The sequence below is a fragment of the Meriones unguiculatus genome, chromosome 3 (assembly GCF_030254825.1).
Source record: "Meriones unguiculatus strain TT.TT164.6M chromosome 3, Bangor_MerUng_6.1, whole genome shotgun sequence".
NCBI lineage: Eukaryota > Metazoa > Chordata > Mammalia > Rodentia > Muridae > Meriones > Meriones unguiculatus.
This window is the reverse complement of record NC_083351.1, coordinates 1,051,977-1,067,605: the sequence shown is the minus strand read 5'-3', so window position 1 is coordinate 1,067,605 and position 15,629 is coordinate 1,051,977. Positions and strand designations below refer to the sequence as shown.

The 15,629-nt window shown below is 54.8% G+C and overlaps 1 protein-coding gene across 3 annotated transcripts in view; it reads left to right on the top strand.

The window, feature by feature from the left end:
* Nucleotides 1-15,331, top strand: part of Morn1 (MORN repeat containing 1) — a 56,913-nt gene extending 41,582 nt beyond the window's left edge. The window contains exons 11-12 of one of the 3 annotated variants that reach the window (XM_060378924.1): nt 12,639-12,682; nt 15,070-15,331. In XM_060378924.1, the coding sequence (XP_060234907.1) occupies nt 12,639-12,682; nt 15,070-15,218 (193 nt within the window). In that variant the 3' untranslated portion in view covers nt 15,219-15,331. The remainder of the gene's footprint in view (nt 1-12,638; nt 12,683-15,069) is intronic. The other 2 variants (XM_060378923.1, XM_021655493.2) reach the window with 2 other exon arrangements.
* Nucleotides 15,332-15,629: the final 298 nt, after the last annotated feature.

Below are 15,629 nucleotides of genomic sequence, written 5' to 3'. Positions count from 1 at the left end.
GACAAACCAGAGGGCTGCTTGTCACGAGGGAGGTAGAGGGGCAGGATATGGCAGCCAGCTCGGTCCCCACGCCTCCAGCACCTGAGCGCTATGGGTGTGGTCGGTACCGTGCAGGGCAGCCAGCACCACATTCCAGGTGCTCGGCTGGTGGAACTTGTGGGTTGTGGACCTTCACTGGACCCGTTTAGAGCAGGAAGTCCTGGCAAACTTGAGAGACTGGTGGGCAGGGCAGGCCAGGGCCAGGGAAGACTGTGGGCTGGAAACCGTTTTCCTGAGACGGCCGGGAACGAGCTTAGGGATAGGCGAAGGGTGCCTCCGTGTTGCCAGCCAGTTCTCCCTAGAGGCTCGGCAGCGTCTGCCCATACAGAAGGCAGGTGCCCAGGGGTGTGTGTGGGGGGGGTGGTTCACAGAAAGTGCCCAGAGCAAGGCCAGAGCAGGCTGACCCAACAGCAATGCTACAAGGGAAGAGCTATGGCAGGGATGGGAGGAGGGGGCCTGGGGCTGCCAGAGCTGAGGCTGCCTCCTGGCTCTCCCACAGTGGGATTGCTCATCACTGACACACTGGGTGTAGGAAGAGCCAGAACTCTGGAGGCTGGTGAAGTGTTGGCGAACTGACAAGCCTTTGATGCCCCTTAAAAGGCGGCAGCGGGACAGAGCCTCTTACAGCAGGAGGTGTGTCCCGTGCTGCTCTGAGTCAGGGTCTGTGAATCGACCATGAAGCATGTCTGTACAACAGCCAAAGCTGATTTAAAAATATAACCCAGATCTGGCTAGCACGGAGCGCCCATTGGCCCAGCGTTTCCACCCAGAGAGAACGTGAGCCCGCAGTGCTCACTGGGGTCACTCATGCTGGCTACCTCAAGGCCCAGGATGCTCTCTGGCCCCATGGAGACCCACTGCCAAGGGTGTCCTCCAGAAAAGATGGAAGATAGCCAGTCCACCCCCCACCCACCGCCAAGGGCCTTCTCCAAAAAAGATGGAAGATAGGCAGACCATCCCTCCACCCACTGTCCACGAAGGAACTCCGTGGTGTGTGCAATTAAATGACCACAGATTAGTATTCCTGGACCCTGAGATGCAGCTAAGTCAGTGTGCAAATTCAAAATGGCCCACGATTTCGGAGTGTGCTTGTGACCCAGCTTACCTGCTTTCTGCATTTCTTCCAGCATCAGAGTGTTCTAGGCTAAACTCAGACTCCACCTCCTGCTGCTGAGTGTTCTAGGCTAGGCTCAGACTCCACCTTCTGCTGCTGGGATTAAGGTCATTCTCCCAAGATCCTTGCTGCCAAGCCGCTGGTCTCCTGTGTGCAGGATATAGAAACACAGAGGGAACTTTACATTTTTTGAGTCATTTATTTTTGAGATAGGATCTAGTGTAGCCCAGGCTGGTCTGGATCTTGTTTGTGTTGCTGAGGGTGACCTTGAACTTCCAACCTTCCCGCCTCCGGATGCTGAGAGTTAGGATTACAGGCCTGCACTACCACACCTGTTTTATATAGTGCCGGTGGTGGAGCCCAGTGCTTCATGTGTGATAGGCAAGCAGTCTACCAACTGAGCTGAATCCTGGAGAGGCAATGTTAGGTTAGAACAACTGCTGTCCACAGGCAAGCCCTGGCCTCACGGAGCGGCCCAGCCCCCTCAGCACCGTATTCTCAGGGCCATGAGGTCCTCTTCTCTTTTGGCCAGGCCAGAAGAAGCTGCTCTGGCTGCTTGCCTCTAAGCCATCATCCAGGACTTCTCAGTCTGTCCCTCAAAAGCCCCCAATCTCTTAAGAGTTTGACCCCTTCCCTAGGGAGGAGTGTGGGAGCTGTGAACCCACTGTGTCCCAGTACCCTGGCAAGCAGAGGCTTCTGCCATCCTCTTGCAGCGTGGGCCACGTTTTTAAGTCCGTTGACCAGAAGAGCTGAACTTCCAGGATTCTAGCACAGAGTCTTGCCTGGCTCTTTACCCCAGGGTGCTTCAGTATCTGAGCCTCGTAATACCGTGGGGTATACTTCTGGCCCGGACCCCTCACCTGAGCAGGGCATCCTTGAGAGGCTGATGCCCACAAGCCCTGACAAGTGGGAGGGGAAAAATGAAGGGCCACTAGCGGCCACTCGGGATTAGGAGCCTGACTGTTGAACTTTTGTTGGGCCATAAAAGAAGGCCCCTTGGGTCCTGAGCTTGGAGTCATCAAGACTCAAACCTTGGCAACAAAGCCCATATCGGGAGTGCTTCCCTGCTCCCAGTGCTCAGAGGACTACAATTGCAAGTGCTTCTCGGGCCCCAGTCTTCTGTCACTCTGGCACCATGTCACCTCTGACCTCATAGTGTGGACCATACAGTAGACAATAGAGCTATCATGGGCCCCAACCCCACCTGGTTCCACCTGTCATCCTACTGCTGCCCAGTTCTCAGGAACACCTTCCTCTGTGACCCAACATTTGCCACACTTTATGCCAGAATGTTCTTACCAACCCCAGCCGAACTCACAGCCACTGGGTTACACTGTCCTGAGCTGGCTCTTCCAGGGTGTTCCAAAAGGGTTTAGTTGTGACCTTTTGGGTCCCCTGCTTTCTAGTTACTCTACAGAGGGATAGGCCAGCAGGGCCACATGCCCTGTCCCCGCCTAACCCGGCTGGGCTGGCTGCCACACCTGGGTTATAGTTCATAATCTTCCCTCTCTCCTGGCAAAGACTGGGCTCTGCAGCCAAGATGCCAAGGAGCGAACAGGTTCAGTCAGCCAAGGTAAGCACATAAGATCACTACAGCTTTAGACCCTGCCACCGTTGCACCCCGCCCCAACCTGCCAGGCATGAGAGAGCAGCCCCTCACACTTGCTGGAAAATGATGGCTAAGCTCATCAGCCGCCTGGGAACCCTTCCAGCCCCAGCATAGAGTCCTGGGTCACTGCGGCTCCACCAAGGATGCCCTCCCTTGGCCTCACCATGGCCATCAAGGCCTCCCATGTAGCCAAGCCAGCTGGTTGGGCGCCATGGCCGCATGTGTGCTGGTCACTGCTGGATAGACATTACAGTGGGGTGACGGATCCTAGCCTCTGGGTGTTTAGCCACAGGTGACTCAAGGTCAAGGGTCTAGGAAAAGAAAGTGAAAATTTCAGGCAGCTGCCATGCCATCAAGAGTCCCAAGTGTGAGCCAAGAGCAGGCACCTTCCCTGCTGCTGGCATCCATGAGTAGCCGGCAAGAGTAGGCCCAGGCCATACTTGGCTTGCTTCCCTGAGGACACATCTGTCCCTCAACCTACAGTGTTGTCCTTAGGGTTTCTGTTACTGAGATGAAAAACCACGACCAAAAAAAAGTTCAGGAAGAACTTTACACTCCACATCAGGGTTCATCACCAGAGATGTCAGGACAGGAACTCAAACAGGGCTGGAACCTAGAGGCAGGAGCTAAGGCAGAGGCCCTGGACAGGAGCTCCTTATACTGGCTTGCTCAGCCTGCTTTCTTATTTTGTTTGTTTTATTCTTGTTTGTTTTTCAAGACAGGGTTTTTCTGTGTAGCCCTAGCTGTCCTGGAACTAGATTTGTAGACCAGGCTGGCCTCTACCTCTAGAACCTCCAGCGTGCTGGGATTAACCCTGTGTGCCACCACACCTGGCCTCAGCCTGCTTCTTACAGAACCCAGGCCCACCAGCCAAGGGAAGGTCCCGCCCACAAGGGGCTGGGTCCTCCCCCATCCATCACTGATTAAGAAAATGCCCATATGACGGCCTTTCTCAGTTGAGGTTTGCTCCTTTCAGATGCCTCTTAGTTTGTGTCAAGTTGACAGGAAACTAGCCAGCACCCACAGGGGCTGTACCCTTATCCCTGTGGCCTGCACAAAATACTCTGGGCTTCTGGGTGCTGGGGAGAGACAGTTGCAGCCTGAGACCATCTCACTGATTAGGTTTGCCTGAGTCAGAGTCTGTATTCACTGCTGTCACCCCAAGCCTTCAGACAAAAGGAAGGAGTGAGGAAGAAGCCCCTCCACCTCTGCAGAGATTGAGAGTGACATGCCACCCTGTAATTTCAGAGCAGAGCAGGGGAACAAGGGGTCTAATTTACATAAGAGTACAGCATTTGGAGAGCCTGCTTGACTCTTGCAGCTTGCAGCCGTCATTCTGGAACATCCCATTTGACTACAAAAGTGTCCCTTTGTGCTCCCCAAAAGCAGATGCTTCGGCAGGGAAGGGAGATATGAGAGCAAAGCAACAGCAAGCTCAGCATGAGCAAGGGCCTGTGGGAAGCTCACTGGTTGCTCACCTGTGCGTGGCCTGGATCCAGGGTCTGTGTGGACGAGCCAGTACCTGAGGGTAGGGAGCGCTTGACCTCCAGACTGATGGTGTCACTGATGAGGTTGGGGCTGGGCCTGGAGAAGGGCAGGATGACAGGGAGAGGTGGAGTTCATGGGCTCCGGAAAAGAAGGGGTCTTTATTCTATAGGTAAGTTTGCCATGTTCTCAAAAGTCTGATCTTTTTCTCAATACATGGCCACCCAAAGCCTTTTACCAGGAAGGAGCAGGATTGTGGATGGGTACACCCCAACCACAGGGTAAGGCAGGCAGTAGAGGTGAGGGGCCTGCAGGCGCCTTCTGCTGGCTTTCCTGGGAGGGAACATGTTTCTGTCCTGGGCCCCTTGCCACATTCCTGCAGAGACATTCCAGGCATGTTTTGGAATTTCAGTACATGACAAAGGGCCCTGTCAGTCCCTGCAGGATGTGAAATCATGTCAGCTGCAAAAGATGGACTTGATTTAATAAGTGTGGCTGTGAATTTGTCCAGCCACACATGAACATTCCACAGAATAGGGGAATGGCTCTGGTTACTTTTCCCCCCAGAAACTCTTAATTGCATGCTTTGTGATGGAAAAAATGCAGCTGCATGCAACTTTATCAGTGAGGAGACTCAGCAACGCGTACGGGAGGTTCTGGCAGGTGACCTCGGTGTGTCTCACCCACTCACCCAATGCCTAACACACGCCGGGGACAGTCAGAGCCCCTCCTCCTTCCTCAGCTCGGAGAAAAATGGTTCTAATTAAGACTTCCATGATTAGTCATTTAATCAGTCATTAGGCCAACACAGATGGAGTCAGTTAATTGTTTTATATACTTGAAAAGATAGTTGGGGTTTGGCAGCCTGCACGGCTCTCTAAGCGGACCATAGGTGGCCGGTGTGCACCTAACACTGGACTTTCGTCTCCCTGAGGGAAGCAGCAGACACTCATGGTAAGATGCTGGGGTCACAGGCCCACCGCCCTCACAAGAAGACACCACAGGCAAGGCCGCCACACAAGAGCGACCCTAGCACACCAGCCAGCCATGGCACGCCAGCACCAGGACATTCTGGGGAAGAACCCAGTCAGCCGCTGGCTCGGAGCCTGGAACAGTATGGTGCAGAGGTGGCACTGGGTCCTGAACACGCTATGACAGACTAAAGGCGGGTCCAGCCAGCAAGGCAGCCTCGCAGCTGCAGCGGGCAGAGACAGGACACCCCAGCCATGCATTCAGCCTCAGAGCCGGCACTCTTAAACCCAGTGTGTATACATGCCGGCTCTTGGGTGGGGGTGAAGTCCAGGGAAGCAGCCTCATAGCTCCTCACAGCCCCACTTCAGTGCCATCCGGCCAGATTCCCCAGCCTTTTGATGCCACGATGCCACTTGCTGGCTCACTCCAGGATTTACCAGGGCCTGGCTCCCCTCTGCTCCCTGTACAAGCTGGGGCACTCCTGGGGCAAGTGCTTCTAAGTGGTCTGTGATAGGCCCAGGACTCACGAGACGTGGTTGTGACAGCACAGGTGCCACCTGGTCCCTCCTTAGCTCTTTGCCACTCACCTGTGCCCTCCCATCTGGAGGCTGAGCCCCCTTCTGTCTGCAGGATGTGTGCTGAGTGGCAGACACAGAGCCTCACATTATCCCGGGGTTGGGGCCCAGTAGCACGGCTTCATGGAGGTGCTATGGCCACTCCAGAGATAAGTGACTGGGCAGCCTTGAGAATGGTGAGGCCCCTGCATGGCACTGGAGAAAGAACAGATGAGGTAGGAGTTCTGGGATTCCCAGGGTCTTGCTGTCTGGGCCCGTGTGGACAGACGTCTGTGACCTCACCTGCCTACCTGAGCAGTGAGTGTCTCTCCTGCGGAAAGCCTGGGGAAAGCAAAGAGACTCGAGGGGGTTTCCTCCGTCTTTCCTTTCTTTGGGAAGTTTTTTGTTATTGTTTTGTTTTGATTTGGTTTATTGAGACAGGGTTTCTCTTTGTAGCCCTGGCTGTCCTGGAATTCACTCTGTAGACCAGGCTGGACTCAAACACACAGAGATCCTCCTGCCTCTGCCTCCTGAGTGCTGGGATTAAAGGTGTGAGCCACCACCAACCAGCCTGGCCAGGAAGGTTGTTTTGTTGTTGTTGTTTTTTAATGTGTGTGTGTGTGTGTGTGTGAAGTTGTCAGACCCTCCAGAGCTGAGTTATAGATAGTTGTGAGGTACCTGGTGTGGATGCTGGGAACCAAATCTAGTCCTCCGCAAGAGCAGCAAGTGCTCTTAACCACTGAGCCATCTCTCCAGCTTCCTCTAAAATGTTTTAAGGCCTGAAAAATGAGTCATGTCCTGCCCAAGCAGGAGTGACAAACTGAAACAGGTGTGAGGGCTGGGCAGGAGCAGCTGGCCCTCCGATGTCCTTCCTCCTGGCTCCTGACTCCCTAATCTCCCCACACAGCTGGCCAATTCCCGTCTGCTCCTGCTGCTGGGATAGTGACCCCAGGCAAAATGAGACCCAGACAACAGCCTTAACCCTTTAACACGCCTGCCACCATCAAGGGACCCTTCCACAGCTGAACAGTCACCGTCCCCCCAACAAAGCGAATGAGCTGGGCTTTCCGCCTGGGACAGGGCACGGAAGGGTGACATCATCAAGCCCCTGGTCTGTGGCCTGGGAAACAGCCACAGCCATCCATGGCTGCCCAGAATCAGAATCGTGGATGAGTCCTCCAGGGCCAGCCTCACCTAGCTGAGTTCCTGCCCTGGCCTATGTCCAGGCGAAGGGCTCACAGGATCAGCACCTGTGGAACACAGGCGTCACTGCCAAGCACTCAGGGCCCTGTTCCTCTCCTTAGAAACCCAGAGAGTGACGGCATCAGCGCTGTGCGCATGTGCTGTGTACGTGTGAGATGCTTGGTTTGGAGTCCCAGAGGGTTTTAGGAGCTCTGAGGCTCATGCCCACTGTGGCCTGGCTCTTTGGAAAGCTGCCTTTAAACTGTCATGGTCTGGTTGGCGCAGGGGCTCGGCTGCTCTCGGCTTCCAGAAGCATCTTCTCAGGCTCCTGGCCTTCACCCGGAGGTTCAGATGGGTGACCCAGAAACCTGCACTTTCTACCCTTGTGGCAAACTTTCCTCTAGCAGGGAGTTGGGGGCGCACTTCAGATCTCCTGCCCAGGCCAGACCAGGCACAAGGAGAGAGCTGGGTATCTGTTTCATAAGTTCAACTACCGTGGGCAAAAGGGCAAGGCAGGACCCACTCTGGCCCCCCAGAGCTTCTGCAGGGCTTGTGAAGCCACACCTGTAGCCACGGAGGACAAGTGCATGCAGCAGTGGGTGGAGAGGCATGCCCCTGGGTCTGGCTGAAATTCTACAGCCTGCGCCCTGTTTTGCTGTTTGCTTCTTTGTGAGGTCTGATCGCACAATCCCCGTACTGAAGCTGTGGCTCCTTGGCTGTGCAGTGAGGCACGGGTCCCCACCACGCTCTGGTGCTAAGCTTGAAGGGTGGTGAGGCAGGAGTGTGTCCCTGAAGGAGTAACAGTAATGATGGTTGAGAGCTCATGTGAGGCCGTACTGAGTCTCAGGCTGCTGGGACAGGTGACAGCAGCAACATGGAGGAGGCCCTGATGTGTGTCCAGTAAGCCTGGAACCAGCTTTCTGCCATACCTCAGGTCCCTTCCCAGGGCTTTTCCAAAACTGACAGCCTCTGTGTGCCCCTGACATCTGTGCCCTCCAGTGGAGCCCACATGGTCTTAAAGGGAAAGACCTGCCCAAAGGAACATGATTCACCCTGCTCCACAGAGACCCTGAGCCTGTTGGGCTGGTGACAGAGTTCTGGGCAGGCATGAGAGTGTCCTGGGCACGAGCATCAGAGCTTTCCCTTTGCTGAGAAGCAGTACCCTCTGACGTGTGTATCTTTACCATGCCAGGTGATGGGGCAGTTCCCACGCCTGGGCTTGACTGAGAGCTGGCACCTGTGCCATCTGCTAGGCTCTCAGAAGGTGAACTGGCGCTAGCTATATTCTGCAGCTATGGGAACAGATTCTGCTTCCAGCCAAGACAAGCTGTGGTTGAATATTGTCCCCTCAAAAACAGCGAAGCAGTTGAACCAACCAAAGGAAGATAGGGCACCACAGGAAGTCAGTCAGGGAAGGGTAGGGAACCCAAGGGGGGAAATAATGAAGTGAGTCCCCAGACTGTGGGGCGGGGAAGGGAGTGCAGGCAAGTTTGCGAGTCTCCTAAGGGAAGGAGCTGGAGCTGGGAGCCTGTGAAAAAGCAAAGAGTGAGCCCCATAGCTGGGCACATGTGTACAGGGGAGGCAGAGGCAGGTACATTTCTGAGTTTGAGGCTAACCTGGCCTAGAGAGAGAGTTCCAAGTCAGCCAGGGCTACAAAGAGAAACCTTGTCTGGAAAAACCAAAAAGGAAAAATGAGCCTTGCAGTTGGCTGAGCCAAAGTCAATGTGTACAGGCCCCAGGACAGAGCCACCTGTCCGCAGGGTGGAAAACACCCAGCTGAAGACCTCGGAACACACAGGGCACTGGCAGGGTGCCCTTAGTAGTTCAGGATAATTAACCTAAACTTTACACCAGCAAGCCCTGAAGGGAAAGCCCAGATGGAAGGCATCATCTCCGAGCAACTGAAGGGAAGGACATTTCAGTGGGCACAAACATAAAATCCACGGGGCAATTGTGTGCAGTCTGATGAGAGATCAGAAAGGGCTGAGGGTGCAGCTCAGCAGGGAGTGTTAGCTCAGCACCAGGGAGGCCCTGGGGGCTACGACCACACTGCTAAGTAAGTCAGCAAGCACCTGAAGGATGCAGAGATAACAGCCGTAAAGGAGAAAATCCATCACGCCAAAGATATGGCCCAGGGGAAGAGGAGAGCCAGGAGCATGGAGATGGCTGGACTCACTCACTAGGGAAGCAGAAGGGCAGGCCAAGGCCTGGAGGTGCTGAGAAGTCCCAGGTCACACTTGCAGGAACCGGTGGCACTCAGTTCAGTCAAGAACAGGGACCCAACATGTGTGAGGCCCTAGGTACCACACTCACCTGCAAAACGGTCCAGAAGCTGGCGGGGATGACAGTCACCCATCCAAAGCAACCTCCCTCCCAAGGAACCTCTTCTTCCTCCTGGAGAAGAGAGGCTGTGTCGGCCAAGAGACCAAGAGAGAGCTGAGACAAGCAGAGCACACGGGGAGCTAAAGACCAGAGGGGAGGGAGGAGGATGGAGGGAGGAGGAAGATGACCCGAAGGAATGACGGCTAAGTTTGTTTTGTTTTGTGGTGCTATTTTATTTTTTATTATTTTGGTTTCTCTGTGTAGTCCTGGCTGTCCTGTTGACCAGACTGTAGACCAGACAGGCCTCGAACTCACAGAGATCTGCCTGCCTCTCCCTCCCCGAGTGCTGGGATCACAAGTGTGTGCCACCACGCCTGGCTTTCTATTTTAATTTTTATAGCATGATTTTTATTGTATATGTGAGTGTGAGAGTGTGAGCTCATGCCACAGCCTGAGTGCGAAGGTCAAAGGGCAGGCTTTAGGAGTCAGTTTCCTCTCCGGGGGATCTAAGGCTCGTGAGGCTTATGTAGCAAACGCTTTTACCCACTGCCAGCCTTGTTTGCTTTTGAGACAGGGCTTCAGATTGCCCAGGCTAGCTTTGAACTCCTAATCCTCTTGCCTATACCTCCCAAGTGCTGGGATTCAAACTTTTTAATTAGGGCAAGCTTTTCAAAAATTTGATGGAAGGGAGCTGGAGAGATGGCTCAGAGGATAAGAGCACTGATTGCTCTTCCCAAAGGTCCTGAGTTCAATTCCCAGCAACCACATGGTGGCTTACAACCATCTAAACATGAAATCTGTTTCCCTCTTCTGGCGTGCAGGTGTACATGCTAACACACATTGCATAAGTAATAAATAAATCTTTAAAAAAAATTTGATGGAAATAAAAATTCACAGCATGAGTTCCAATCATAAAGGAAGCCAAGCATAATGGTGCTTTCCTATGATCCCAGCACTTGGTACCCCAGGCCGGGTTGTGCTACACAGACCTCATTTCAAAACAGGACTGGAGGTGCTGGCTCAGTTGGTAGTGTGCTTGCCTAGTTCAGTGCTCAGCACCCCACAAGCTAGGCATGCTGGGGTTCGTAGTCACGGCACTTTACAGGACGATCAGGAGTTCAGAACCATGCTCTGTTCTATAGCCAGTTCAAAGCCAGCCAGGGATGCCAGCCCAGTGTATGGGCCCCTCCCTGCCCAGGCCAGGCAACACCGTCTCCTCAGCTAGAGTGCAAGAAATGTCTGTCAGGAGCTCTGGTCTGAAATTCCTGCTGAGTGTCTGCTCGATGTTCCCAGCAGTCCCCAGCTTTGGGCCAGTGAGAACCTCTCCCTCCCACAGCAGCCAGGCTCCACAGAATGGCCCTCTTTTCTCAAACCGTTTTTCAGACCTCCTTGAGACCTGGCCTCTGGCCTGACCACATGCCTCTCTCCACTGCCCAGTTAGCCCCAGCTCTGAGGGACCCTTACTCAAGACACCAGCTCCTGTCTGCACAGCTCTGTCTGGCCTCCTCAAAGCCCTGGGGGTCCCTAAAACCTCCCAGAACCCTTAGGATTTGTGTAACCCCTTCATTTCTCTTAAAGTTGTCAGCCTGACAGACTCGAGTTATTCCTGCTGCTAAATTATTCATCTCTTCCCCTTTAAGGTGACTCTCAGGCCAACCCAGGCCCATTTTCCCTACTTAAAATTAAGTCATCTTAAAAAATCTTTTGTCTTTAATTTTTTTATCACCCAGACCAGGCATGCGGTCTTCTAATTTTGTCAAGGAATCAGAACTTGCTGGTGCGTAAGCCACACCTGGACAGGGACCCTCCACACTGTCCCTAGATCTGCACTGGCTGTTGATTACCTTGGGCCAATAGTGACAGGAATTCAGCCGCTTAGATGGAGGGCCAGGGTCAGGGAGGAGGCCGGAGCGGCTAGAGTTTTGAGTCTCCTCCCTGTCCGTAGGGACCCATCCTTCAGCACACGGCTCAGCTCAAACATCTGGGATTGAGGCCAGGTGTCTTCATGAGCCAGCGCCCTTACCCCCCACCCCAATCAGGAAACGGGAGAGGCTGAGAACTTGATTCAGAGACCTAAACCCAGAATGTGCCAGAGGGCCCCACACTGCCACGCGTACTGGCCACATCCAGCAGGGCCTTGCCAGGTCCTCCTCAGATGACCCACCAGGGCAGCTGGTCCTTCTTTGGGGTGTGTCTCCAAAGCTGGACCAGCCATCATTGGCTGTTTTCAGAGCCTGAGGGTGTGGCCTGGCCCATGTGGGACTTGGGCTTAAGCATGAAGCATGTCAGACAGGTTTGCACCTTGAGAATCTCGAAGCGTTCTCTCGGATCCTGTGGGAAGCAGCGAGAGTCTCCATCTTTCAGACACAGGAGCCAGAGGACATCCTCTGGAGTGGGGTTCCAGAATGGGACCGGTCTCCTACCTTTGTTTGTTCTCCCAGTCCGGAGTCTCTCAAGTGACTCCGGCCTTTGTTGTTGTTGTTGTTGTTTTGTGTTTTTTTTCGGGGGTGGGGGAGGTGGTGGTCACATGGGTGCCTCAGCCTCAATTCACGTCTCTTTTAGTGTGTGTGTATGTGTGTGTGGTGTGGAGAGCAAAGGACAACCCTGGCTGCCATCCTCAGGAACGTTACCCATCTCCTTCGAGACAGAGTTTCCCGTTGGCCAGGAGCTCACCAGTTAGCTTAGCCTGGAGGGCCAGCAAGCCCCAGGGACGCTCTTGTCTCTGCCTCAGCAGTTCTGGGGTTGCAAACACATGCCACCATGTACGACATTTTTACATGGGGATTTGACTTGGGCCCTTGCAAGGCGACAGCTTTACTGACTGAGCTGTCTCACCAGCCCCTTGAGTCCCTTCTTCCTGAAAGATAATATATTCCTTGGCAACCTCCAAGCAGGTCCAGGCCTCAGCTGTTCCCAGAACAACCTCCAACTCCTCCTCCGCCATGCGCTAGGCTGGATATGAGGGCCTCTAGCATCCCAAAAGCCATACTTTGGTTCTGAGGAGGCAAGACTGGCCAGGGTCATAGGGTGGTTGTCACACACCCGCCCAGCAATTCTAAGATTATGAGGCATCAGACAGAGCTCTGTCAGTGGACCCTAGAGGGCAGAGACCCAGGAATAGGCCACGTTAGGGGAGTGTTCCAAGAGTAGACAACACAGCCAGAGCTTAGGTATGTGAGTGTACGGCCTTGGAAGATAGAGGGGAACCTTCGAGCAGGAACGGCACGTGTGCGAACACTACAGTTCGCTGTTCTGTTCTGGGGCCCACCATTTGCCCCAGAACTGCTGGCCTTGGCTTGGGTGGAATCAACACCCAAAGAGGACTGGCAGAATACTCAGGATGTCCCTTTACTCCGCACAGGCCTGACGGGACCACGGCAGAGTCGGCAACAGCTGCGTACCTAGGTATGCACTCAGGTGTGGACAGTGAAGAGGCCGGTCACCGTGCTTACAAAGACAGGGGCAAACGGTGTCCGGGCACAGACCTGGGGGTGGTGGCAGTGGCAAGGAAGGCATGCCCAGGGGTCCCGGAGGTGGTTGTAGGTGTGTGGGTTGTGGGTAGGGGGCATCACAAGCCACTCCCAGGCCTTTGTGAGAGGGGGCTGAGGCTGTGAGGAGCCAGGAAGATTTTGGTCAGAATGTTCCAGGAAGGATGGAGCTGAGTGGGGTATTAACAGAAGCCTTGGGGTAACTAAGTGGGATGGGAGGTGTGGGTCCTCCTCACTGTCTCAGGAGAGCAGCTGCCAAGGTGGTGGCTGAACTGACAAAGGACCAGACCACAAACGGCCGTCAGCAGCTGGACCTGAAAGCGTGGGAAACACTCAGTGGCCATGAGGCTCAGCTCCTCAGACCTTACGTGCCTTGGCACAGCATCCCTGCCTCTGCCTGACCCTCCTGTGGACAGTAAGAGGAAACCGTGGGCTCTGCGTTCTCAGCCAGCAGAGCCCCAGAGAAAAGGGTTATAGGTTCAGGGCTTATTCAGGGCTGTCATGGTCCCAGGGACTGGGCAGTGCCAAAGCTAGGCCTGGGCAGGAGGCCTTTGGGCCAAAACCCCTATTGTGAAGTTATCCTCAGTCTTGGGGAAGCAGTCAAGCCTGGGACCTCCCCTCCATGCCAGAGAGGCCCCAGCCCCAGAGAGCCAGGGAGGTGAAGGCCTTGACTTCAGCAAAACACAGGAACAACATGATTTCTCTAGACAAAGTTCTGTCCCCTAGAGGGGCCCAGGCTCTGGGCAGCTAACATGGGTCCAACGACGAGTGGGTACTCATCTGCCTGGCCCAAAAACTTAGCCTTGTTCCAGCATCTCTAGGGTCCTAGTGGAAGGCCAATAGGCTGGCAGATCCAGACTCATCTCACATAGGGCCTTGGGACGCCTAGGAAATCAGCCACTCACAGCTCTGCCGAGGGCACTTCTCATGCCAGGCTTGTGCATCTGATGGGGACAGGCCCCAGGAACAGGGTCAGATCAGGCCTGTGGCCTGGTTCTTCGGCCATGGCCATGAGCTCACACTGGCTTCTCGGGCCAGCACCCTTGGCTGAGCCTGGTGCAGCTGCATGTTCCTGGGAACGCCTAGCAATGGGCTGCTTGGGAACACTGTGGCGTCGCTATGCAGGGCTTTTCCTCCAGCTGCCAGCGAGGTTGGCCTGCTGCCCTGCTCACTGGTACAATGCACACCCCCTCCCCAAGCACCCCAGTCTCAGCTCATGGGCCTCCGAGAGCCAGTTTTTCTGAAGAAGCTGACCCAAGGCCAGGAACATTTGTTCCTCCAGCCCCAGGCCCACTCTCATCCTGTCCAGGAAGGCACAGCCCTCCGTGGCTGGGATGTCACTGGGCCCTTCTGGGCTTGGTGGTGGGAGCCTGCCCCAGCCCAGTTTCAGCTGCGGCCACATTCCTGGTGTGAGCCTAGGCCAGCCAAGGAGCTTTTTCCACACGCTGGTGCCAGCCCCGGCGGGCTCAAGGGAGGGAGAGAGGGCTGTTTCTATGGCAACTTCCCTTTTTGTTATTTCTTATTTTCTTTTTTATGGTTTCTCCAACTTTGAAGCTCTCCAGACAGTTTACAGACTGTGGAAAGGAAAAGTGCTCTTTCCCTCCTGTGGCCCCCCCAGGCTTTCCCTCCCCCACCCCCAGACTTTCCCTCCCCTCAGCCCCCCAAACTTCCTTCCCCAGGCTTTCCCTCCCCTTCACAGCCCCCAGGCTTTCCCTCCCCCACGTCTTCCTCCCCCACCCCGTGCTTTCCTTCTCCCACTCCCAGGTTTTCCCTCCCCCAGCCCCCCAAACTTCCTTCCCCAGGCTTTCCCTCCACTCCCCACATTTTCCCTCCCCCCACAGTCCCCCAGGCTTTCCCTCCCCCACCCCCAGGCTTTCCCTCCCCTAGCCCACTCCAGGGAACAGGACCCCATCAGGCACCTCAAGTCTTCAGAGGCTCAACTATTTCTTAAGCATTTAGAGAAAATGAATGTGTTTTCTTCAAAAACAATGTAGTCAAGTATTAACAAAAAAGACTCAGCCACGTGCTCTAATTAGCAGTTGGGAGCAAGGGTCTCTTTGGCTTGACCCTGAGGGCTGTCCACACATCTGTTCTCTCCCAACGCCACTGCTTGCTTCTGTCTCCAGTGTGCCTGGGTCTGAAAAGCTGATTGCTTTGCCTCAGCACTTGTTAACCCGACACGCAGTCCCAGGATGGCAGTCTGTGGCAGGCAGAATGACAGGGCTGAGATTTCCAGGGGATGGTGCAGAGCCTGGGCTCCAGTGGTCACACCAACCTGAGGACAGCCCTGCCCATCACTCGCAGGGGAGTATGTGCTCATGATCTGTGACGTGACCACCCCTCCGTTCCTGGGCCACAGACTGCCCACTGCCTTCAAACACCTGCGACTCCTGGCCCAGGGGGATGGCCAGTGGCCCCATGTCCCTGAAGATGACCCAGAAGCTCTAAGCTAGAGGCCACTCCTGGCCCTTGGATCCAGGGGCCCAGGAGTTGGGGCTGGCCCACGTGAGCCCGACTGCTACTGATTTCAATAAAACTCTGAATACCAGCTCTGAGTAGCACCTTCATGGGGCTCCTTCTAACAGGCCCTGGGCCTTCTCACTGAATTGGTTTGGAGTCCTGTGGGGCACAGGTAGGGACTTGGTGTCCCAGTACCCTCTGAGAACCCTCACATCTGCCCCACCTACACTATTCCCAGGCCCATGGAGGTCTAGCTGTCTGTGAACACAAGGACTGGGAGGCAACTGTGCTGTCCAGCATAGCCAGCCTCAGAGTCAGGTTCCTCTGGCACCACAAAGTGCAGAGGACCCTCTCACCCAGTCATGCCCAGCAGGGGAAAGGAGGGAACTTGTGACGCCTAAGAA